The sequence below is a fragment of the Acipenser ruthenus genome, chromosome 32 (genome assembly GCF_902713425.1).
Source record: "Acipenser ruthenus chromosome 32, fAciRut3.2 maternal haplotype, whole genome shotgun sequence".
In the NCBI taxonomy this organism is placed as follows: domain Eukaryota; kingdom Metazoa; phylum Chordata; class Actinopteri; order Acipenseriformes; family Acipenseridae; genus Acipenser; species Acipenser ruthenus.
Genome location: NC_081220.1, coordinates 3,692,042 through 3,718,676, shown reverse-complemented (window position 1 = coordinate 3,718,676; position 26,635 = coordinate 3,692,042). Strand labels below are relative to the sequence as shown.

Genomic DNA, 26,635 nt, shown 5'->3' with positions numbered 1-26,635 from the left:
GTACAAAAAAAGAACACATTTTTGGTTTTTTTTACATTTTTTTATTCAATTTTACTTTGCCGCATGGTTGCTGAACACGCCAAAAAACAGAATGCTTTTTGACAACCAGTATTCACGACAGAGATATGCCTGCGTTACTTTTTTCAAACTATAGTTTCCAGCTTTTGTTGCAACATAACATGATTTTCGTTTCGGAGGCAGTTACACAGCGTGTTTCTTATCTCAAGACTTCACTGCGGAGGTGGCATCCTGTGCGTACAGACCGGGATGTTGACAGTGTGTGTTTATAGTATCTCAGTTACACAGCGTGTTTCTTATCTCAAGACTTCACTGCGGAGGTGGCATCCTGTGCGTACAGACCGGGATGTTGACAGTGTGTGTTTATAGTATCTTTTTTTTTTTTATTTGGGGTCCAGCAGGAAGATTCGTTATAGCCCAAGGCTTGTTATAATGAAGAGCATTATAGCGAGGGTCTGCCTGTACTGTTTAAAAATATATCTAAGAATTATTCTATTGCTGTTGTGACAGGGATGGGGTCAAATCCATCCTGCCAGCAATCACAGGTGTGCTCATTCCCTAATGAGGTGATTGCTGCTAACTGGGGAATGACCACCTGTATAAACAGGGGAATGACCACCTGTATAAACTGGGGAATGACCACCTGTTGTTGTGGTTTGGTCCCCCTGTGGGACCAATAAACCTGCACTCTAGCGCTTAAACAGCAGCTTTCCAGCCTCGGAGTCTCCTTCCTGCCGGTAACAGCCTGGCTGCGACGCTGCCCTGTCACAGATGTGTTGAGGTGCGTTCCCGAGCTCAGGAGCTGCTCTTAAGTTCTAGTTGCGGCCCAGGATCCTTACCAGATGAAAAGAACGTGATCACATTACCCCGTCTTGCCCAGCTGTACTGGCTACCTGTAAAGTTCAGGATTACTTTCAAAACTCTCCTGCTCACCTACAATGCCCTCTCATCACACCCTGCTGACCCGCTATGTCCCTGCCCGCAAGCTGAGGTCCTCTGACTTGCTGACTGCTTGTTATCCCCAAGCAAAAGTGCACCACACTCGGAGAGCGCTTGTTTAGCTTCATGGCTCCGACTCTTTGGAACTCTCTCCCAGCTTTGGTGCGTGATGCTCCACCGTCGCTTGCTTTAAATCAGCTCTCAAGACCCACCTGCTCTCTCTTGCGTTCCGTGCTCTTTAAGCCTGATATTTCCTATTAGGTGCTGTGTTGCTGCTGCTATTTCATGTATTATGCTACTATCATGTGTTATGCACTTTCCACTGTATATCATGTATTATGCATTTCTCTGTATTTAAAGTATTATGGATTTTCTTGTTGTTACTGCATCTTGTAAACTGCTTTGTGATGGTGGTCAACTATGAAAGGCGCTATATAAAATAAAGATTGATTGATTTGATTGATAGACATGTAACACAGGCAGGCTACATCATCCAGGGTGTAAACTCATAGACATGTAACACAGACTACATCATCCAGGGTGTAAACTCATAGACATGCAACACAGACAGGCTACATCATCCAGGGTGTAAACTCATAGACATGTAACACAGACTACATCATCCAGGGTGTAAACTCATAGACATGCAACACAGACAGGCTCCATCATCCAGGGTGTAAACTCATAGACATGCAACACAGACAGGCTACATCATCCAGGGTGTAAACTCATAGACATGCAACACAGACAGACTACATCATCCAGGGTGTAAACTCATAGACATGTAACACAGGCTTCATCATCCAGGGTGTAAACTCATAGACATGCAACACAGACAGGCTCCATCATCCAGGGTGTAAACTCATAGACATGCAACACAGACTACATCATCCAGGGTGTAAACTCATAGACATGCAACACAGGCTACATCATCCAGGGTGTAAACTCATAGACATGTAACACAGGCTACATCATCCAGGGTGTAAACTCATAGACATGCAACACAGACTACATCATCCAGGGTGTAAACTCATAGACATGCAACACAGACAGGCTACATCATCCAGGGTGTAAACTCATAGACATGCAACACAGACAGACTACATCATCCAGGGTGTAAACTCATAGACATGCAACACAGGCTACATCATCCAGGGTGTAAACTCATAGACATGCAACACAGACAGGCTACATCATCCAGGGTGTAAACTCATAGACATGTACCACAGGCTACATCATCCAGGGTGTAAACTCATAGACATGCAACACAGACTACATCATCCAGGGTGTAAACTCATAGACATGCAACACAGACAGGCTACATCATCCAGGGTGTAAACTCATAGGCATGCAACACAAACAGGCTACATCATCCAGGGTGTAAACTCATAGACATGCAACACAGACAGACTACATCATCCAGGGTGTAAACTCATAGACATGCAACACAGACAGGCTACATCATCCAGGGTGTAAACTCATAGACATGCAACACAGACAGACTACATCATCCAGGATGTAAACTCATAGACATGCAACACAGACAGACTACATCATCCAGGATGTAAACTCATAGACATGCAACACAGACAGGCTACATCATCCAGGGTGTAAACTCATAGACATGCAACACAGACAGACTACATCATCCAGGATGTAAACTCATAGACATGCAACACAGGCTACATCATCCAGGGTGTAAACTCATAGACATGCAACACAGACTACATCATCCAGGGTGTAAACTCATAGACATGCAACACAGGCTACATCATCCAGGGTGTAAACTCATAGACATGCAACACAGACTACATCATCCAGGGTGTAAACTCATAGACATGCAACACAGGCTACATCATCCAGGGTGTAAACTCATAGACATGCAACACAGGCTACATCATCCAGGGTGTAAACTCATAGACATGCAACACAGGCTACATCATCCAGGGTGTAAACTCATAGACATGCAACACAGGCTACATCATCCAGGGTGTAAACTCATAGACATGCAACACAGGCTACATCATCCAGGGTGTAAACTCATAGACATGCAACACAGGCTACATCATCCAGGGTGTAAACTCATAGACATGCAACACAGGCTACATCATCCAGGGTGTAAACTCATAGACATGCAACACAGGCTACATCATCCAGGGTGTAAACTCATAGACATGCAACACAGGCTACATCATCCAGGGTGTAAACTCATAGACATGCAACACAGGCTACATCATCCAGGGTGTAAACTCATAGACATGCAACACAGGCTACATCATCCAGGGTGTAAACTCATAGACATGCAACACAGACTACATCATCCAGGGTGTAAACTCATAGACATGCAACACAGACTACATCATCCAGGGTGTAAACTCATAGACATGCAACACAGACTACATCATCCAGGGTGTAAACTCGCAGTCAAAGCACCTCAACACAGACTTATATACAAACACACACACACACACACAATATTTGAGTAATTTAAAAAAGAAACGCTTCATTGCAAACATTATAAGAAGGGGACAGAAACTATGAAAATGGAATCTGAATCTATTTACTGTTTAATAAAAGAAGTATCACAACATTTATTGTATGTGCTCTTTCCACAAACTCAGTACCCTATCAAAGGCACTACTCAAGCATATTATAATATCCAACACACGCATTCACACACGATATCTGATACCCAGATCCACCTCAAATTGACAAGCGCACGTTCTGAAAGGAACCCCAAACACAATTCTGAAGTCAAACAGATTACACACAAACCCTCACAATGAAAGGTCTGCGTTCTTTATTTGTGGTTTGCTAACCGTATCGGGTGTGTTTCGTAGCATGTAGTTAGTAGGTATAAATGACTAACTAACTAGAGTCAAGAAGCTCATCATTGACTTATTGTCTAGTTATAAACTGGGAACCTGTGACAGAATAAAAGGTGTGAAGCAATAGCAATGAGCTCATTCCATTATTGACTGAAAGAGGAATCAGCCTCTGCTGTTTATTTTTACTGCTCCTCGACTGTCTATCAGTTTTGCAATCACCCTGAGTGGTTCTTTTTAATTTGTGTGCCTAATTATTTTAACCCCAATGTTCTCTCCAATTTAAAGTGTCCAATTAGTTTAAAGTAAAGTTTAGTTTAAACTTTCACTGCCGTGCTGTGAGCAGGTTCCTCTCCAGGAGAGGTTCTGCTGTCAGTTCTCTTCCAGTCCCACCAGTCTGGCGCTCAGCTCCCACAGCTGCCGGGCCGCCCTGTCATCCTGCCCCTCGGGAGCCGGCTCCTTCAGGGAGCAGTCACTGCAATCACACCCACACCCAGTGAGAGAGGGGAGGGGGAGAGGGGAGGAGAGGATGGAGAGGAGAGGGAGAGAGAGAGAGGAGAGGATGGAGAGGAGAGGGAGAGAGGGGGAGGAGAGGGGAGGAAGAGAGAGGGAGGGGGAGGAGAGAGAGGGGAGGAGAGGGGAGGGTGAGGGAGAGGCAGGAGGTGAGGGGAGGGGGTGAGGAAGAGGGGAGAGGAGAGGGGAGGAGGGGGGAGGGGGGAGAGGAGAGGGAGGGAGAGGGAGAGAGGGGGAGGAGAGGAGAGGGTGAGGGAGAGGCAGGGGTTGAGGGTGAGGGAGGGGGAGGGGGAGGGGAAGAGGGGGAGGAGAGGGGAGGATAGGAGAGGGGAGGGGGAGGGAGAGGTAGGGGGAGAAGGGATAAAAACATAAGAAAGTTTACAAACGAGAGGAGGCCGTTCAGCCCATCTTGCTTGTTTGGTTGTTAGTAGCTTATTGATCCCAGAATCTCATCAAGCAGCTTCTTGAAGGATCCCAGGGTGTCAGCTTCAACAACATTACTGGGGAGTTGGTTCCAGACCCTCACCATTCTCTGTATAAAAAAGTGCCTCTTATTTTCTGTTCTGAATGCCCCTTGTCTAATCTCCATTTGTGACCCCTGGTCCTTGCTTCTTTTTTCAGGTCAAAAAAGTCCCCCGGGTTGACATTGTCTATACCTTTTAGGATTTTGAATGCTTGAATCAGATCACAGCGTAGTCTTCTTTGTTCAAGACTGAATAGATTCAATACTTTTAGACTGTCTGCAAACGACATGCCTTTTAAACCTGGGATAATTCTGGTTGCTCTTCTTTGCACTCTTTCGAGAGCAGCAATATCCTTTTTGTAACTAGGTGACCAGAACTGAACACAATATTCTAGGTGAGATCTTACTAATGCATTGTAAAGTTTTAACATTACTTCCCTCGATTTAAATTCAACACTTCTCACAATATAACCAAGCATCTTGTTTGCCTTTTTTATAGCTTCCCCACATTGTCTAGATGAAGATATTTCTGAGTCAACATAAACTCCTAGGTCTTTTTCATAGATTCCTTCTTCAATTTCAGTATCTCCCATATGATATTTATAATGCACATTTTTATTGCCTGCGTGCAATACTTTACACTTTTCTCTATTAAATGTCATTTGCCATGTGCGGAGGGGGAGAGGGGAGGGGGGGAGAGGAAGAGAAGGGTAAGGGAGAGGTAGGAGGAGAGAGGGAGGAGGAGAGAGGGTAAGGGAGAGGTAGGGGGAGAGAGGGAGGAGGAGAGAGGGTAAGGGAGAGGTAGGAGGAGAGAGGGTAAGGGAGAGGTAGGAGGATAGGTAGGAGAGAGGGAGGAGGAGAGAGGGTAAAGGGAGAGGAAGGAGGAGAGAGGGAGGAGGAGAGAGGGTAAGGGAGAGGTAGGAGGATAGGTAGGAGAGAGGGAGGAGGAGAGAGGGTAAAGGGAGAGGGAGGAGGAGAGAGGGTAAGGGAGAGGTAGGAGGAGAGAGGGAGGAGGAGAGAGGGTAAGGGAGAGGTAGGAGGAGAGAGGGTAAGGGAGAGGTAGGAGGATAGGTAGGAGAGAGGGAGGAGGAGAGAGGGTAAAGGGAGAGGGAGGAGGAGAGAGGGTAAGGGAGAGGAAGGAGGAGAGAGGGTAAGGGAGAAGGAGAGAATCCATATTATATTGGGAGTGACAGAACGCAGGCAGCCCTACCTGAAATACAGCCCGCTGCTCCTCTCCAGCCCCTCAGCCACGGCACAGTGGATGCTGGTCTGCGCTCCCTGGACTGGTGTTTTCATGAGGCACAGAGAGGGGGCGCTCACAATCATCTTCAGCAGGGGATACCCTCCCAGTACGTGACGCCCCAGCTCCGTGCGGATCACCCCAGGGTGCAGGGAGTATGAAGTCACTCCAGTGCCTGCAACACGAATTCCATTAATCCCACTTCAGATCAATCTTGTTATAGCAGTGTGAGAGGCAGTGGATTTGAGTAGCTCAGTGGTTAGAGTGCTGGGCTGCAGTGTGGGAGGCAGTGGGTTTGAGTAGCTCAGTGGTTAGAGTGCTGGGCTGCAGTGTGGGAGGCAGTGGGTTTGAGTAGCTCAGTGGTTAGAGTGCTGGGCTGCAGTGTGGGAGGCAGTGGGTTTGAGTAGCTCAGTGGTTAGAGTGCTGGGCTGCAGTGTGGAAGGCAGTGGGTTTGAGTAGCTCAGTGGTAATGCGTGTTCTGTGTGATTTTCTATTGCTGCTTCTGCTTAGAACATGTAGGACAATATTGTGAAATGTAGAAAACGACGTACAACTGGACTGTATAACAGAGTGTCTTTAACACCCTCTAGTCGGTGCCTTGACAAATTGCGTTAGGAAGCAGTCATTTGTCATTTCCACCATTTCAATTTCGTCCGTCGTGCTCCCCACCGGGTTTTCCCATTTTATGCGGGGGAAGTTGAAATCCCCCATTAGTATGGCTTCTCCTTTTCTACATGCATTTCGAATGTCATTGTATAACAGATTATTTTGCTCGACGTCTGAATTTGGCGGTCTACAGCATGCTCCTATTATTATGCCCTTTGAATTTTTGTCCATTATTCTGACCCATATTGATTCAGCGTTGTTTTAGAACTGCCACTTATCTCAGGGCTCACACATAGTTAGTCTGAAGTTGGTTGTTAGCTGGTATATAAGGAAAATGTACCTGAGCATCTGAAAACTACTAGGGGACTCCGATCCAGAGGACCAGACTTCCAGCTCTGCCTTGCACAAGAGTGCCCGGTGTACAAGAAGAGTGCCCGGCGTAGAAGAAGAGTGCCCGGTGTACAAGAAGAGTGCCCGGTGTACAAGAAGAGTGCCCGGCGTACAAGAAGAGTGCCCGGTGTACAAGAAGAGTGCCCGGCGTACAAGAAGAGTGCCCGGCATACAAGAAGAGTGCCCGGTATACAAGAAGAGTGCCCGGTGTAGAAGAAGAGTGCCCGGCGTACAAGAAGAGTGCCTGGCATATAAGAAGAGTGCCTGGCGTACAAGAAGAGTGCCCGGTGTACAAGAAGAGTGCCCGGCATACAAGAAGAGTGCCCGGCATACAAGAAGAGTGCATACAAGGGAGTCACTGATCAGACTAGTCCTGTTACCATTGTGACGAAGAGCGAATTAATCCGAATCAACAATCTTCCTCTTGACCGGTGAGGGCACTGTACAACAGGAACTGCGTGCTTCGTACTGAATGGTTGGGCAGTTCATTCCAGGGGCAGTCGGAAGCCGGCCATTCAGGAAGAGGGCGGCGTTACGGTACCTGGAGTCATCGCCCTAGTACGGTGAGCGAAGTTTCATTCATGAATTGGAGGAGACGTGATTGAATGAGCTATCGGAGGGGGCGGGGCTTAGGGTACTTTAGGGGGACGTGACGCCATAATCAGTTCCTTTGTTGTGGTTAATGGGAGGAAACAAGGACAGGAAACATGAATGAAGTGTTGTCCCATTGATAAAAAGCCTGTATTTGTCTTTGCCAGACGGCTGATACGAAGCCGGGAGCTGCAGCCAGAAGCCAGCCCGGACCTGAACGCACAAACCCACCACCACTCAGAGCACCGCACCTGCACCAAGAGCACACACAGTCTGGAGACGTGTTGTTTGTATCTGTGTTACGTGTTTTGTGTTTGCATTATTATTACGGGATTGCAACCCCTTGTTTTGGCACTGGCAATACCCATTACTGGGTAGAGCCAGCTTTATTATTTAAAACCTTTTTCAAGGATATTAAAGAACCTGAACTGTGAACATTGTGTTTGTCTGGAGCACCTGAATCACCTGTACACCTGAGCACTGCAAACCACATTGCCACACCATATAGCTAGTTGACTACTATAATCAGTATAAGAATAGATTTGCTCTAATTGTTTGCTGTTAAATCACTATGCTATAATGGAACGAGTGTTATTAAATAAACCGTATCATTCGATACACTGTAATCAATACTCTGTCTTTACTCTTCACTATTAAATCATATAAGGCTCAGGATTAAGGTATAAATACCCCAATTCCCTTCACACATTCTTCGCCTTGCTTGCTAACTATTCCAGCCAACATGCGGAGGTAACGCCTCCCTTTGAAAGGGCAGGAGTGGGTTGGAGTCTCTTCTCACCCTGCAGCCTGTGTGCCAGCTCTCTGGAGAACAGCAGCACGGCCAGCTTGCTCTGCCGATAGCTCTCCAGGGGGCTGTACTCGCTGTGCTCAAAGAAGATGTCATCAAAGTGCACTCTGCCTGCAGGAGAATAAACACAGGCTCGTCCCAGTGACCGGAGCAGGGTACTCCAATTTTCAGAGTAACTGTCTTTAAGAAGTATTTGTCAGCAGGTATTAAATAAATCCATTCATTAACATGTTGATTTTAAAACAAGAAAAGCTTTCCTTCCCTCGCCTTTACAATCGAGTCCCACTCAATGGCAATTCACTCCTGCAGTGAGTGTTTTAAAAGCTGACTGGAAGTGGATTCTTACTGCTGTCTAACCATTCAACTGGAAAGCCAGCTCTGCAGCAGAGAGGCGAGTGCGTCAGTATTAGGAACTCATCAGCTGCTAGGAGGAGCTCCATTACACTTGTATAGGGATCTGCAAATATCTTTAATGCAGTTATGGCCCAGACTTAATGAAAACAGTGTGGTCTACACACAGTACAATATAGGCTGGGGTGCGAGGCTTACCCCCCTTGTGGGCGATGCTGGACACATTAACCACACGGCTGGGGGCGGAGCTCTTCAGCTTGTCCAGCAGCAGATTGGTCAGCAGGAAATGGCCCAGGTGATTGACGCCGAGCTGCATCTCAAAGCCGTCCTCAGTCAGCCACTTGGGGCACATCATGACACCTGGGAAAGAGAAGCAGCGCAGGTTACAGAGCGCCATCCAGGGATTCTAGTGCCAGGGTACCTCAGAGAGATTTTAAAGAACACCACCCTGTGATAATCGTATTCTCTTATCCCCAGCACTGACCGTGTCTGTGTCAGCAAGACAGTAGTTAATATTCGCATCTGTTTCAGGGCAGCAGTGTGGAGTTGTGGTTAGGGCTCTGGACTCTTGACCGGAGGGTCGTGGGTTCAATCCCAGGTGGGGGACACTGCTGCTGTATCCTTGAGCAAGATACTTTACCTAGATTGCTCCAGTAAAAACCAAACTGTATAAATGGGTAATTGTATGTAAAAAGAATGTGTAAAAAAATAATGTAATTGTATGTAAAAAGAATGTGATATCTTGTAACAATTGTAAGTCGCCCTGGATAAGGGCATCTGCTAAGAAATAAATAATAATAATAATAATAATAATAATAATAATAATAATAATAATAATAATAATAATAATAATAATTAAAACAACTCCTTGATGAACGGATAGTGAAGGAGCCCCCAACTGATCCCTCAGACTTGCTTTCAGTGGGTTTCTTCACTGGGAATGTTACGGATACCCTCAGACTGGCTTTCAGTGGGGTTTGCTTCACTGGGAATGTTACGGATACCCTCAGACTTGCTTTCAGTGGGTTTCTTCACTGGGAATGTTACGGATACCCTCAGACTGGCTTTCAGTGGGGTTTCTTCACTGGGAATGTTACGGATACCCTCAGACTTGCTTTCAGTGGGTTTCTTCACTGGGAATGTTACGGATACCCTCAGACTTGCTTTCAGTGGGTTTCTTCACTGGGAATGTTACGGATACCCTCAGACTGGCTTTCAGTGGGGTTTCTTCACTGGGAATGTTACGGATACCCTCAGACTTGCTTTCAGTGGGTTTCTTCACTGGGAATGTTACGGATACCCTCAGACTGGCTTTCAGTGGGTTTCTTCACTGGGAATGTTTACTCTCAAGTAAGGGGTGTCAGCATGGGAACTGAAATGGGAACCATCACATGCCGGCCTTTGTGGGCTCAGTTGAAAACAGATTTGTACAGCAATGCAATGGAAACAAACTTAAACTGAATCTCTGCTAAATTGAGCGATACAAACTCTTGTAAAGATTTAAGAGTTCATTCAATCTTTCAGTCTCTTTCCTGCCAGTCACATCTGGGGCCACCCTTCTATCCTACCACAGTGTCAGAGTGGGATAGCGCCCTGTCACAAAGATGGCCGGAGTGGGTGGCGTCAGACCAGAAGCAGGAAATAAACAGACAGAGATTTGGGGTTTGGTGAAGCTGAGCGAATGCTTTCGCTCAGCATTTAATCAACAGAACAGAAAATAAAAGGTTTGAAACAACAAAACACAGCACACGGCACTTGAGGCCAAAATAAATAGACGAACAAAACGGACTAGACAGACAAACAAACACGGTGAGCAGATAACAATATTTACGTTCTTTTATATTTACTTTACTCCTTCTCTCTCTCCCGTTCTCCACTCACCGAACACCCAACCCTGAGCTAAAGAAACGTGCATCTATATATACTGTTGTGCTGGGATTCAATTACTAATTAATTATTCACTTGAATCCCAGCACGTGAATTAATTCTGTGCAACCCCGTGCTCACATATTACATTTAACCAGCACGTGAAGTGATTTGTGCTCTCCTCGTGCCTAAATACAAATCTACACTTTTTAAATACGCGTGAAACACAGACCCGTTTATATCCCGTGTACCAATCTATACACCAACATTAACACACGCACGCAACATACAACACATAATATGCACACAGGGGCGGGGCACATTGCCACACGCCCCCAAGAGACTCAGCCAGGAAGGCAGCAGTTCAAGCAGTTTAACACAAATAAAAAGGCATGAGGGCCAAAATAAAGCTTTTATACAAAAGGACTAAACGTTTGTAAGCTGAGCATTTCACCGTCACTAGAAGTTGTCAAACACTCACCCCAAACTCCTGCAACAAACAAAGCGCTTTTCCTCCCTTTACATACAGGAGTGGCCATTCGCCAATTAACACTCAATCACCTCATTAGGGAATGGCCACTCCTGTGATTGTTGACAGGGACAGAATTAACCCCATCCCTGCCAACCTTACACCGGCAGGGCCTCTGCCCTGCCACAGGATACCAGAATATCATTCTGAGACATCTCCATCACAGCTTTGAATTCCATCAATAACATCACTGTCTACTGCAAACCCAGCGATTCTCATTGTATCTGCAGTGTGACTCCTCACAGGCTGGCCCTGACTCCATTAACACCACTGTCTACTGCAAACCCAGCGATTCTCATTGTATCTGCAGTGTGACTCCTCACAGGCTGGCCCTGACTCCATTAACACCACTGTCTACTGCAAACCCAGCGATTCTCATGGTATCTGCAGTGTGACTCCTCACATGCTGGCCCTGACTCCATTAACACCACTGTCTACTGCAAACCCAGCGATTCTCATGGTATCTGCAGTGTGACTCCTCACATGCTGGCCCTGACTCCATTAACACCACTGTCGACTGCAAACCCAGCGATTCTCATTGTATCTGCAGTGTGACTCCTCACAGGCTGGCCCTGACTCCATTAACACCACTGTCTACTGCAAACCCAGCGATTCTCATTGTATCTGCAGTGTGACTCCTCACAGGCTGGCCCTGACTCCATTAACACCACTGTCGACTGCAAACCCAGCGATTCTCATGGTATCTGCAGTGTGACTCCTCACATGCTGGCCCTGACTCCATTAACACCACTGTCTACTGCAAACCCAGCGATTCTCATGGTATCTGCAGTGTGACTCCTCACATGCTGGCCCTGACTCCATTCTCTATTCACACTGTTTAACTCTCAAGAAGTATTTGCAGCGATGATCACGACTTTTTCAGCCTCCTCACTGAAGCTAAATCCCACACTTCTGATAGGAACAGAAATGGTGTTTTATATAATAACAGGAAACACAGACCTGTACACTTTCCCTTATTTGCCAGGACTCTCCCGTTTTTTGGACATTTCTCCCAGACAACTCCCGGGACAGATTTTCTCCTGTATTTTGCTAAAAACTCCTGTATTTTGCTATTTTACTGTTAAACCCCTTTATGTCAGCAAACCTGTAATTTCCGCAAAAGTCATGTATGGTCAGTCTGTGGTTACTGCAATCCTTGTCAGTACATAACAGGGTTTAGGACCCAGGGGAGCCGTGTGGCAGGCATGAATTCAGAGCATGGCTTTGCATGCGATAGCCCTCCCGGTAAAAAAAACCAAACATATATATTGATAGATGTGCAAATTTGAATGCAAATTTCAAGCTTCTTGCACATCAACACATTCTCAATTTTTTTTTTATTTCTTAACAGACGTCCTTATCCAGGGCGATTTATAATTGTTACAAGATATCACATTATTTTATATACAATTACCCATTTATACAGTTGGGTTTTTACTGGAGCAATCTAGGTAAAGTACCTTGCTCAATGTCCCCCAGCAGCAATGTCCCCCACCTGGGATTGAATCCACGACCCTCCGGTCAAGAGGCCAGAGCCCTAACCACTACTCCACACTGCCACACTGCATAGGTGTCAGAATTATTGGCACCCCTAAAGATTCTTATAAATAAAACCAAACAATTAAATCTGCATTAACATTACATAATCCTGAGCAGCGCTGGAGAAGGGCACACTTTCTGTAAACTATGCAGGACTGATTTCAACAGTGGGACATGGGAGCAAGAATGAGGTTTGTGGTACTGTAAGCACAAGAGATCACAAAAACACCAAAAAGCCAGCGAAGTTCAGAAAACCAGCGCTTCATCGCCAAAGGATCAACGGAGATCAAGAGAGTTACACCATGTGCAGAGACCTTTACATGCTGTGACCAGCTCAGGAACTCTGTAGACATGTTCCCAGACTCACACGCTGCAAAGGATTCTGCAGGAAAGTCTACAAGCCACACACACAGTCAAAGACATTTCTATTACAATTTCAGCATCAACATTGCTTTAGAAATTCTGATTGATTGATAACATGTGTTTGTCCAGCAGTAGTGTGTGCATTTAAAATAGAAGAGAGTTGACAATGACATGTTACTGACAGTGGTATTATTGATCTGCAACAGCATGTCCAGTGTGATGAATAGCATTTTGTTCTTGTTATAAAGTAGGTGCCACAGCTCACCCTTTGCTGGCATGGTCAATGTGCAGCAGCAAACTCAGCCTTTAGGTTTGTGGTGTGATGAAAGTAACAACGCCACTGTGTATGCTTCGCTGTCGTGCAAAATCAACTACAGTGGAGCGGTTCACAAGGTACTGGCTGCTGCTGCCAAATCAGCCACCTACTACAGCACAGTAAGAACCACATGAGCTGAGAGAGAATGTGATGGTAAAGCATGGCATGGATGGTTGTTTTTCTGTTTGATAGGTTTCCTTTTTAAAAGCAATTAGAAGGAGCAGCGTATCACAGTCATTCTACCATGTAATAAAGTGGGATAGTTGCATGCCTTTGTCTTATGTAGGTATTCACATCAATTCAGGACACTGAGATTTCACTTTACAAAAGCTCCCTTATTTTGAAAACTCAATGTTGACAGGTATGGTAAACAACATGCAGATGACACAATTCCTTCACTTATCACCCGACCACAGAGAAATACAGAACATCGGGCCAAAAAACGAACAGCTTACAGCAGGCCCCGTCTACAGACAGCACCTACTTACAAGACTGCTCTACTGATATCATACAGAAGAGACAAGCATCTAAGAGTATATGCAGTCCACAGTGAGACCCGTACTTCATGCAATAGATCCTGATGCACTACCTGTAAATACATGAACACCGAACAGAGATCAGAGGCACTGAATCATCATTCAACCTTTCACATGCACCTCTGCCTGACATTTCAACAATGATAATCACACTGCTGAAGACACGTCACATGCTGTGGGATCAGTCAATGCTGTGGAACCAAAACCATTGATATATATGTATGCATATATACTGTATGTATGTGTGTATATATATACAGACGTGCTCAAATTTGTTGGTACCCTTACAGCTCATTGAAATAATGCTTCATTCCTCCTGAAAAGTGATGAAATTAAAAGCTATTTTATCATGTATACTTGCATGCCTTTGGTATGTCATAAAATAAAGCAAAGAAGCTATGAAAAGAGATGAATTAATGCTTATTCTCCAAAGATATTCTAAAATGGCCTGGACAGATTTGTTGGTACCCCTTAGAAAAGATAATAAATAATTGGATTATAGAGATATTTCAAACTAATTAGTTTATTTAATTAGTATCACACATGTCTCCAATCTTGTAATCAGTCATTCAGCCTATTTAAATGGAGAAAAGTAGTCACTGTGCTGTTTGGTATCATTGTGTGCACCACACTGAACATGGACCAGAGAAAGCAAAGGAGAGAGTTGTCTGAGGAGAGCAGAAAGAAAATAATAGACAAGCATGTTGCAAATATTATTAAAAAGTTTAAGGTCCATGGAACTGTAGCCAACCTCCCTGGGCGCGACCGCAAGAGGAAAATTGACCCCAGATTGAACAGAAGGATAGTGCAAATGGTAGAAAAAGAACCAAGGATAACTGCCAAAGAGATACAAGCTGAACTCCAAGGTGAAGGTACATCAGTTTCTGATCGCACCAACCGTCGCTTTTTGAGCGAAAGTGGTCTCCACGGAAGGAGACCCATGAGGACTCCACTTTTGACAGAAAAACATAAAATAAGCCAGACTGGAATTTGCTAAAATGCATATTGACAAGCCACAATCCTTCTGGGAGAATGTCCTTTGGACAGATGAGTCAAAACTGGAGCTTTTTGGCAAGTCACATCAGCTCTATGTTCACAGACGAAAAAATTAAGCTTTCAAAGAAAAGAACACCATACCTACAGTGAAACATGGAGGAGGCTCGGTTATGTTTTGGGGCTGCTTTGCTGCGCCTGGCACAGGGTGCCTTGAATCTGTGCAGCGCACAATGAAATCTCAAGACTATCAAGGCATTCTGGAGCGAAACATACTGCCCAGTATCAGAAAGCTCTGTCTCAGTCGCAGGTCATGGGTCCTCCAACAGGATAATGACCCAAAACACACAGCTGAAAGCACCCAAGAATGGATAAGAACAAAACATTGGACTATTCTGAAGTGGCCTTCTATGAGTCCTGATCTGAATCCTATCGAACATCTATGGAAAGAGCTGAAACTTGCAGTCTGGAGAAGGCACCCATCAAACCTGAGACAGCTGGAGCAGTTTGCTCAGGAAGAGTGGGCCAAACTACCTGTTAACAGGTGCAGAAGTCTCATTGAGAGCTACAGAAAACGTTTGATTGCAGTGATTGCCTCTAAAGGTTGTGCAACAAAATATTAGGTTAGCGGTCCCATCATTTTTGTCCATGCCATTTTCATTTGTTTTATTACTTACAATATTATGTTGAATAAAAAATCAAAAGCAAAGTCTGATTTCTATTAAATATGGAATAAACAATGGTGGATGCCAATTACTTTTGTCAGTTTCAAGTTATTTCAGAGAAAATTGTGCATTCTTCGTTTTTTGTGGAGGGGTACCAACAAATTTGAGCACGTCTGTACATGTCTTTTTTGCTCATCTTGGTATCAAGGGTACCAATAATTTTCGAGGTGACGTTATATATTGTGACAAAGCACAACTCACTCGGGTTCGTGCCCCTTTAAAAATACGACCCAGAACAATGAAATGGAGTTTTAAGCGCTGGTGCGCTATTTTTAATAAACACAAAAATCAAACAAAATACACAAAATAAACACCTAACTCCTCTTGGAGCACTAACTCAACTCTCAGGAACACCCTGACTAACGTGGGACAGCTACGCTGTTTTCCCGTCCTTCCCAAAACCACAAACTTCAACACGCAGGTTTGACACCGCACTTACTTTTTCTCTCTGGCTACTCGGAGACAGAGCACCTCTTCTGCCTCCTTCTACTCAGCAGCGTAGAGCAGACTGACTGTTCTCCTTATAAACCCTGCACCTGGCTCTAATTTACAATCATAGCCAGGTGCAGGTGATAATTAACAATAAAACAATTAACAGAAAACAATTAACCCAGACAAATGTGCATTCCGCACATGTTTTTACTGCAGAGAGGTTTTAACCCCCTCCCTGCTGTCTCACAATAGAGAGAGAGAGAGAGAGAGAGAGAGAGAGAGAGAGAGAGAGAGAGAGAGAGAGAGAGAGAGAGAGAGAGAGAGTGTGTTGTCAATGTTGCATCCTCAAAAAAGTCAAGCAGGTTAGTTAGACACGATCTCCCTTTCCTAAAACCATGCTGTCTCCCAGGATATTGTTACCATATACAGTGCCTTGCACAAGTATTCACCCTCTTGGACTTTTCCACATTTTGTAGTGTTACAACCTGGAATTAAAATGGATTTAATTAGGATTTGTTGTCACTGATCTACACAAAATAGACCATAATGTCAAAGTGGGGAAAAAAAATCTACATATTTTTATTTACAAATGAAAAACTGAAAAGTCTTGATTGCATAAGTATTCACCCCCTTTGCTATGACACCCCTAAATAAGCTCTGGTGCAACCAATTGCCTTCAGAAGAAGTCACGTAATCAGTTGAATGGAGTCCACCTGTGTGCAATTAAAGTGTCACATGATCTCAGATTAAATACACCTGTTTCTGGAAGGCCCCAGAGTTTGTTAGAGAGCATATCTAAACAAACAGCATCATGAAGACCAAGGAGCTATCAAAACAAGTCCGGGATAAAGTTCTGGAGAAGCACCAATCAGGGTTGGGTTATAAAAAAATATCCCAAATTTTGAACATCCCCCAAAGCACCGTTAAATCCATTATTAAAAAATGGAAAGAATATGGCACAACCGTGACTCTGCCTAGAGAAGGCCGTCCACCAAAACTCAGTGACCAGGTAAGGAGGGCATTAGTCAGAGAAGCAACAAAGAGGCCAATGGTAACTCTGAAGGAGCTGGAGAGATCCACAGCTGAGATGGGAGAAACCGTCAATAGGACAACTATAACCCGGACGCTCCACAAAACTGGGCTTTATGGAAGAGTGGCGAGAAGAAAGCCATTGCTGAAAAAAACCCATATCAAATCCCGTTTGGATTTTGCCAAAAGGCATGTGGGAGACACAGCAAACATGTGGAAAAAGGTTCTCTGGTCTGATGAGTCCAAAATTGAACTTTTTGGCCTTAGCGCAAAACGCTATGTGTGGCGCAAAGCCAACACTGCTGATCACTCTGAGAACACCATCCCCACGGTGAAGCATGGTGGTGGCAGCATCATGTTATGGGCATGCTTTTCATCAGCAGGGACTGGGAAACTGGTCAGGATTGAGGGCAAGATGGATGGAGCCAAATACAGGGAAATTCTAGAGGAAAACCTGTTTCAGTCTACAAGAGACCTGGGACTGGGACGGAGGTCCACCTTCCAGCAGGACAATGACCCTAAACACACAGCCAAAGCTACACTGGAGTGGTTTAAAAACAAGAACCTGAATGTCTTAGAATGGCCCAGTCAAAGCCCAGACCTCAATCTGATTGAGAATCTGTGGCAAGACTTGAAAATTGCTGTTCACCAACGGTCCCCATCCAACTTGACAGAGCTTGAGCAATTTTGCCAAGAAGAATGGGCAAATATTGCAGGATCCAGATGTGCAAAGCTGGTAGAGACTTACCCAAATAGACTCATGGCTGTAATTGCTGCCAAATGTGCTTCTACCAAGTATTGACTCAGAGGGGTGAATACTTATGCAACCAACAAATGTCTTTTTTTTTGTTTAATTAACTTTTGTGTCACAATAAAACATATTTTGCACCTTCAAAGTGTTAAGTATGTTGTGTAAATCAAATGGTAAAAATCCCAATTAAATACATTTTAATTCCAGGTTGTAACACTACAAAATGTGGAAAAGTCCAAGGGGGGTGAATACTTATGCAAGGCACTGTAGGTAATTTTCCATTTTAGATCTTATTATAGTTTCCATAAGTTTACATATAATAGAAGTCAGGCTTATTGGTCTGTAGTTACCTGGTTCGGTTTTGTCTTCCTTTTTGTGGATCGGTATTACGTTTGCAATTTTCCAGTCTGTCGGTACAACCCCTGTGTCAAGAGACTGTTGCATGATTTCTAAAATTGTAAACCTTATCTTTAGTCATTACTTTTGGGGGTTTAAAAAAACTTCAAATGAGACCATGTTGTGGTCTGAGTTTGCCAATGGCTCTCTGACCTCTGTTTTAGTTATTCTGTCTTCGTTATTTGAAAAGACTAAATCAAACCTCCCCTCTAGTCGGTGCCTTGACAAATTGCGTTAGGAAGCAGTCATTTGTCATTTCCACCATTTAAATTTCGTCCGTCGTGCTCCCTACCGGGTTCTCCCATTTTATATGGGGGGTTGAAATCCCCCATTAGTATGGCTTCTTGTTTTCTACACGCATTTTGAATGTCATTGTATAATAGATTATTTTGCTCAGCGTCGGAATTTGGCGGTCTATAGCATGCTCCTATTATAATGCCCTTTGAATTTTTGTCCATTATTCTGACCCATATTGATTCGGCGTTGTTTTCTTTGTCCAGATTTAACACCTGGGCTTGAAGACTATTTCTTATGTATAGCGCTACCCCTCCGCCTCTTCTGTCCTGCCTGTCTTTCCTATACAGTGTGTACCCACTAATATTATATTCGTCTCCATCACTCTCAGACAACCAAGTTTCTGTGACACCTATCACATCGTAGTTACTTGTTAGTGCAGTAGCTTCAAGTTCTAACATTTTGTTTCTGAGACTTCTAGCATTAAGATAAATACATTTAATAGTTGTCTTACCTGAGTTGTTGCCCTTTTGATGTGGTGTCCCCTCTGTTTTTTTGTTTTCTCCCCCCTTCCATGTATAGATATATTATTTACTTATTTATTTTATTTTTTGTACTATTATTTCATTCCATACATTGGCACACTGTTACAATTGTTTGCTTATTTGTATTTTATTCATATCATTTATTTATTTAAGTCTTTGTTATTGTCATAGTTTATTATACAGCTACACACCCTGTTTTTTTCTCAGTCTGCTTTTTTCCTTACCTTAGAATCGCAGTGATTCAAAATGGGGTCTTTTTGTTAAAGTTGTGATGTAAACACCAATCTCTCATTCCTACTTTCACCTGAAGAAGAGACCTTCAGGTCTTAAAAGCTTTGTTTTTAATTATTGTTACAGGTTAGTCCAATAAAAGGGTTCACCTCTCCTCTTGTGTTCACACTGGGTCCGTTTAGAGCAGGGCTTCTCAAACTCGGTCCTGGGGACCCCCTGCAGTGCTAACACCACTCGGAAGTAAGCGTGGAGTGCAGGATGCGCGCTATAGCCTAGAGGGCGCTGGTTCGGGTCCAGGCTATTCCACTGCCGACCGTGGACGGGAGTTCCCACGGGGCGGTGCACAATAGGGCCAAGCTCCGCCCGGGTGGGGTGGGTTAGGTCGGTCAGGGTGTCCGCGGCTCACCGTGCACCAGCGACCCCTGTAGACTGGCCGGGCGCCTGTGGGCCTGCCTGTAAGCTATCCGGAGCTACGTGGTCCTCTGACGCTGTAGCTCCAAGCTGGTTGCATGGCAGCCCTGCAGAGTGAAAAGAAGCGGACGGCTGATGGCACACGTTTCGGAGGATGCTTGTGTCCGTCTTTGTCCCTCCTGAGTCAGCGCGGGGGTGGCAGCGGTGAGCCGGGTTGAAATAAAAAATAATTGGACATTTCAAATTGGGGAGAAAATAAGAAAAATAATTGGCGATTCCAAATTGAAAAAAAAAAAAAATAAATAATAATAATAAAAATAATAATAATAATAATAATAATAATAATAATAATAATAATAATAATTATGGGCAATCAGGATATGCAAATGTCATCGTTACAAGCCAATCAAATCGCATAGAAGTTGCCAAAAGCCTTCAACATTGACAGCGTTTTCAAAGTCAGAGCACAGCAACTGCAGGCATGTTTCACCCTGTTTGGGGCTCATCAGCGCAGTGTAATGGTGTTCGGACTAGTAAAAGCTGTAATTGATTTACTCTCCTTAGCTCTTCACTAGTCGGAGTAACATTTGTTAATATATTTTTCTAGGGGGGTGAGCTGTGCCCTGCCAGGGGCAGCGTATACCTGCATTGTTGATGAGGATGTCCAGCCTCTCCTCTCTCTCGTTAAACTCCCTGCTGAACTGGCGCACGGAGCTGAGCGAGGCCAGATCCAGCCGTCGCACCGCCACGTTGCCGTTCCCCGTGGTCCTGCGGATCTCTGCCGCCGCCTGCTCTGCCTTGGCGAGATCGCGGCATGCAATCACCACGCGGGCACCTAGCATGAGAGCACAACAAACACACAATCACCACGCGGGCACCTAGCATGAGAGCACAACAAACACACAATCACCACGCGGGCACCTAGCATGAGAGCACAACAAACACACAATCACCACACAGGCACCGAGCATGAGAGCACAACAAACACACAATCACCACACGGGCACCTAGCATGAGAGCACAACAAACACACAATCACCACGCGGGCACCGAGCATGAGAGCACAACAAACACACAATCACCACACAGGCACCGAGCATGAGAGCACAACAAACACACAATCACCACACGGGCACCGAGCATGAGAGCACAACAAACACACAATCACCACGCGGGCACCGAGCATGAGAGCACAACAAACACACAATCACCACACGGGCACCTAGCATGAGAGCACAACAAACACACAATCACCACACGGGCACCGAGCATGAGAGCACAACAAACACACAATCACCACACGGGCACCGAGCATGAGAGCACAACAAACACACAATCACCACACGGGCACTGAGCATGAGAGCACAACAAACACACAATCACCACACGGGCACTGAGCATGAGAGCACAACAAACACACAATCACCACGCGGGCACCGAGCATGAGAGCACAACAAACACACAATCACCACACGGGCACCTAGCATGAGAGCACAACAAACACACAATCACCACACGGGCACCGAGCATGAGAGCACAACAAACACACAATCACCACACGGGCACCGAGCATGAGAGCACAACAAACACACAATCACCACACGGACACCGAGCATCAGAGCACAACAAACACACAATCACCACACGGGCACCGAGCATGAGAGCACAACAAACACACAATCACCACACGGGCACCTAGCATGAGAGCACAACAAACACACAATCACCACACGGGCACCGAGCATGAGAGCACAACAAACACACAATCACCACACGGGCACCGAGCATGAGAGCACAACAAACACACAATCACCACACGGGCACCGAGCATGAGAGCACAACAAACACACAATCACCACACGGGCACCGAGCATGAGAGCACAACAAACACACAATCACCACACGGGCACCGAGCATGAGAGCACAACAAACACACAATCACCACACGGGCACCAAGCATCAGAGCACAACAAACACACAATCACCACACGGGCACCGAGCATCAGAGCACAACAAACACACAATCACCACACGGGCACCGAGCATGAGAGCACAACAAACACACAATCACCACACGGGCACCTAGCATGAGAGCACAACAAACACACAATCACCACGCGGGCACCGAGCATGAGAGCACAACAAACACACAATCACCACGCGGGCACCGAGCATGAGAGCACAACAAACACACAATCACCACGCGGGCACCGAGCATGAGAGCACAACAAACACACAATCACCACACGGGCACCGAGCATGAGAGCACAACAAACACACAATCACCACGCGGGCACCGAGCATGAGAGCACAACAAACACACAATCACCACGCGGGCACCTAGCATGAGAGCACAACAAACACACAATCACCACGCGGGCACCGAGCATGAGAGCACAACAAACACACAATCACCACGCGGGCACCGAGCATCAGAGCACAACAAACACACAATCACCACACGGGCACCTAGCATGAGAGCACAACAAACACACAATCACCACACGGGCACCTAGCATCAGAGCACAACAAACACACAATCACCACGCGGGCACCTAGCATGAGAGCACAACAAACACACAATCACCACACGGGCACCTAGCATCAGAGCACAACAAACACACAATCACCACGCGGGCACCGAGCATGAGAGCACAACAAACACACAATCACCACGCGGGCACCGAGCATCAGAGCACAACAAACACACAATCACCACGCGGGCACCGAGCATGAGAGCACAACAAACACACAATCACCACACGGGCACCGAGCATGAGAGCACAACAAACACACAATCACCACACGGGCACCGAGCATCAGAGCACAACAAACACACAATCACCACACGGGCACTGAGCATGAGAGCACAACAAACACACAATCACCACACGGGCACCGAGCATGAGAGCACAACAAACACACAATCACCACACGGGCACCGAGCATCAGAGCACAACAAACACACAATCACCACACGGGCACCGAGCATGAGAGCACAACAAACACACAATCACCACACGGGCACCGAGCATGAGAGCACAACAAACACACAATCACCACACGGGCACCTAGCATGAGAGCACAACAAACACACAATCACCACACAGGCACCGAGCATGAGAGCACAACAAACACACAATCACCACACGGGCACCGAGCATCAGAGCACAACAAACACACAATCACCACACTCGCACCGAGCATCAGAGCACAACAAACACACAATCACCACACTCGCACCGAGCATCAGAGCACAACAACCACACAATCACCACACGGGCACCGAGCATCAGAGCACAACAAACACACAATCACCACACGGGCACCGAGCATCAGAGCACAACAAACACACAATCACCACACTCGCACCGAGCATGAGAGCACAACAAACACACAATCACCACACGGGCACCGAGCATCGGAGCACAACAAACACACAATAACCACACGGGCACCGAGCATCAGAGCACAACAAACACACAATCACCACACGGGCACAGAGCATGAGAGCACAACAAACACACAATCACCACGCGGGCACCGAGCATGAGAGCACAACAAACACACAATCACCACACGGGCACCGAGCATCAGAGCACAACAAACACACAATCACCACACGGGCACCGAGCATCAGAGCACAACAAACACACAATCACCACGCGGGCACCGAGCATCAGAGCACAACAAACACACAATCACCACACGGGCACCGAGCATCAGAGCACAACAAACACACAATCACCACGCGGGCACCTAGCATGAGAGCACAACAAACACACAATCACCACACGAGCACCGAGCATGAGAGCACAACAAACACACAATCACCACGCGGGCACCGAGCATCAGAGCACAACAAACACACAATCACCACACGGGCACCGAGCATCAGAGCACAACAAACACACAATCACCACACGGGCACCGAGCATCAGAGCACAACAAACACACAATCACCACACGGGCACCGAGCATGAGAGCACAACAAACACACAATCACCACGCGGGCACCTAGCATGAGAGCACAACAAACACACAATCACCACACGGGCACCGAGCATTAGAGCACAACAAACACACAATCACCACACGGGCACCAAGCATCGGAGCACAGACAACCAGACTGTGTGACTCCCTCTGCACACCACATGGCCATGCCTTTACCAGGGGAGACCCTCGGGGACCTCTGCACTCCCCTGAATGAAACATTTTAAGAAGTCACCTACATGTGAAAATGACACAAAGTGACTCTAAACCACAAGAAGAAAGCCCTTGGTAAGATTACTGTGCTGTTTGACACCCACAGCAGTGCGGTGCATGCCCTGCGCTACCCCCTCCGTGTGCAACATTTGACCTGTGGGTGCAGTACCTCTCCCAGCCAGGTCGCGCGCTGTCTCCTTGCCAATACCGGTGTTCGCGCCGGTGATCAACACAGTCTTCCCATCAAGCCTTGCTTTGCTCCTGCACACCCCGCCCGCGATCCACCTGCGCAGCAGAAGCAGACCTGAAACAAGAGGCCCACCTCAGACAGGAGAGCAGCAGCATGGACAGAGAGCCACACCTGCCTCACCTGCACCACTCTGCAAGGGCCACACATTCATGCTCAATTTCATACTACAGGAGGATTCTTTTAAGAGGCACTTTCTTATGCATATTTAAGTGGATCATTTTGTTTTTCTGTGTAGTCTATGAGGAGGTGAATTGTAATAAACTACAAGGCCTTAGGAGCCATTTATTTTAGAACAGAAAACGTAATGCGAAGCTGCTTACCCTCGACAAATAAACCAAAGAATGATTGAATGCATGAATGAATGAAGGAATGAAACGCTAACTGAGACTTACTTATTGCAGTGACTGCACCTGCCGCTCCGTACTTTGCCAATGGGCCAGTGCTCAAATCCTCCAGTTTCATTGCTGTGCTGAGAGAATTCTGGATTCTGTGTTAACTTGGTCCTCAGCAGGCTTGTGTCTCACTGTGTTAACTTGGTCCTCAGCAGGCTTGTGTCTCACTGTGTTGACTTGGTCCTCAGCAGGCTTGTGCCTCACTGTGTTAACTTGGTCCTCAGTAGGCTTGTGCCTCACTGTGTTAACTTGGTCCTCAGCAGGCTTGTGCCTCACTGTGTTAACTTGGTCCTCAGCAGGCTTGTGTCTCACTGTGTTAACTTGGTCCTCAGCAGGCTTGTGTCTCACTGTGTTAACATGGTCCTCAGCAGGCTTGTGCCTCACTGTGTTAACTTGGTCCTCAGCAGGCTTGTGTCTCACTGTGTTAACTTGGTCCTCAGCAGGCTTGTGCCTCACTGTGTTAACATGGTCCTCAGCAGGCTTGTGTCTCACTGTGTTAACTTGGTCCTCAGCAGGCTTGTGCCTCACTGTGTTAACTTGGTCCTCAGTAGGCTTGTGCCTCACTGTGTTAACTTGGTCCTCAGCAGGCTTGTGCCTCACTGTTAACTTGGTCCTCAGCAGGCTTGTGTCTCACTGTGTTAACTTGGTCCTCAGCAGGCTTGTGTCTCACTGTGTTAACTTGGTCCTCAGCAGGCTTGTGTCTCACTGTGTTAACTTGGTCCTCAGCAGGCTTGTGTCTCACTGTGTTAAAGGCAGTGTCTCCTCTTGTTGCTGAGGAGTTTAAGTGCTATGAATAGCTGTAAGCTTAATAAACCAGATTAAGAGCCTGTTAGAAACGTAAGCAGCAGATGAAGTGAAGCAGCGCGGCACGGTTCACCTTGCTCTAGTTTGCTGTCATTCTCAGGGGTTCCTAGTGCAATGAGCCATTCTGTTTTGTTGAGAAGTGACTTGACTGTGACTGCCGCAGACACTCTATATATCAGTGGTTCTCAAACTGGAGGCGCAGAATGTTTCCTGGAGGGGCTTGAGAAGGTTCAGGGTTTTTTTTTTTAATTACCGTGCACATCTTAACCTATATATATATATTAACTTGAAGCAAATCTCACTGCTGACACCTCTTGCCATGACAAAGTTTCTAGCTGGCGCTGTGCATCTGATTGGTGCCTTTTGTTTAAGCTTGCATGTTATTGGACGAAGTCATCTGGTCATGTGCGTGGTTTATTGGCTCACTGCATGGCGCGCGCGTTAGTAAGCGCTGGACAGACACGTCTGTAAACTATAGCAGTGTTTAAGTTTGCTCTTATTATGACACACAGAGAAGCTAGAGGCATGTTGAATAAGTACAGAAATCGGCGGCACAAAGTGATTTAACCCTTTAAATGCAAGGCTACTTATTCAACGTAGATACATAAAGAGTGAATAAGATGCTGAGTGATTGACATATGTGGCATACTTACCTGCTGTTCTTCCCCAGTAAACCACGTTGGGCCGGGCAAAATACAAGTGGGGCTTGCAGAGAGGGTATGTCAAACTGCAGTTGAAGAGTACCATTGGCTCAGAGGGCTTTACTGTCCGAAGTTGAAAAGCTTGAAGGAGACTAACACGCACAAGGGACACAAGGTATATTTCATTCACCGAGCCATCATTAATGCTCAGGAACAGCAAAAGCCTCAGTCTTCTAAGAGAACATTGCACTTACACATCCATTCAGAGGCTTGAGCAACCCCAATTTCATCTCATGCTATGCAAATGCAACATTGCAGTGCCTTCTTCACTTGCAACCTCTGAAGGATTCATTAAAACACCAGCCAACAAGAGGCTATCAGGAGCTTTGTTCACAAATAGGATCACTTGCCATCCACTGCGTCTTTAACTAATGTGGATATTTGTCACTTCTTAGGAGAACCTTTCAATAGGGGTGAGCAGCACCATGTTGCAGAGTTTCTCACCAAATTATCTGACATTTGTCCCGAAGTATCTCGCATGGTTTCAGTCACCATAAGTCATGACATTCTATGTACTAGATGTAGGTACCGCTCATCAAACCGAGAGGTGTTGCATGTTTATCCTCTACATATACCTGCTGGGACAGATTTCATGTGTTTGGAAGAACTCATTCATAGAAATAACAAATGGGCAATGATTCC

General features: G+C 45.9%; 1 protein-coding gene across 2 annotated transcripts; it reads right to left on the bottom strand.

The window, feature by feature from the left end:
• Positions 1–3,128: 3,128 nt before the first annotated feature.
• Positions 3,129–25,244, bottom strand: LOC117395602 (retinol dehydrogenase 13-like). Of its 2 annotated transcripts, XM_059006369.1 has the most exons (7): positions 24,489–25,244; positions 24,016–24,150; positions 20,284–20,475; positions 8,943–9,104; positions 8,385–8,504; positions 5,969–6,173; positions 3,130–4,257 (listed from the first exon to the last, which is right to left on the bottom strand). In XM_059006369.1, the coding sequence occupies exons 1-7, from the start codon at positions 24,556–24,558 to the stop codon at positions 4,155–4,157; spliced, it is 987 nt and encodes a 328-aa protein (XP_058862352.1). In that variant the 5' UTR covers positions 24,559–25,244; the 3' UTR covers positions 3,130–4,154. The 2 variants fall into 2 exon arrangements, with proteins under 2 accessions (XP_058862353.1, XP_058862352.1); XM_059006370.1 differs by lacking the exon at positions 24,016–24,150 and having other exon boundaries at positions 3,129–4,257.
• Positions 25,245–26,635: the final 1,391 nt, after the last annotated feature.

Excerpts from the sequence above, each read along its gene's own strand:
- LOC117395602 (XM_059006369.1), bottom strand. The coding sequence starts at position 24,558 with ATGAAACTGGAGGATTTGAGCACTGGCCCATTGGCAAAGTACGGAGCG. Across the intron at positions 20,476-24,015 it reads GCGCGACCTGGCTGGGAGAG|GTGCCCGCGTGGTGATTGCA; the intron begins GTACTGCACCCA and ends CTCTCATGCTAG. Across the intron at positions 6,174-8,384 it reads GCTGGCACACAGGCTGCAGG|GCACTGGAGTGACTTCATAC; the intron begins GTGAGAAGAGAC and ends TTCGTGTTGCAG.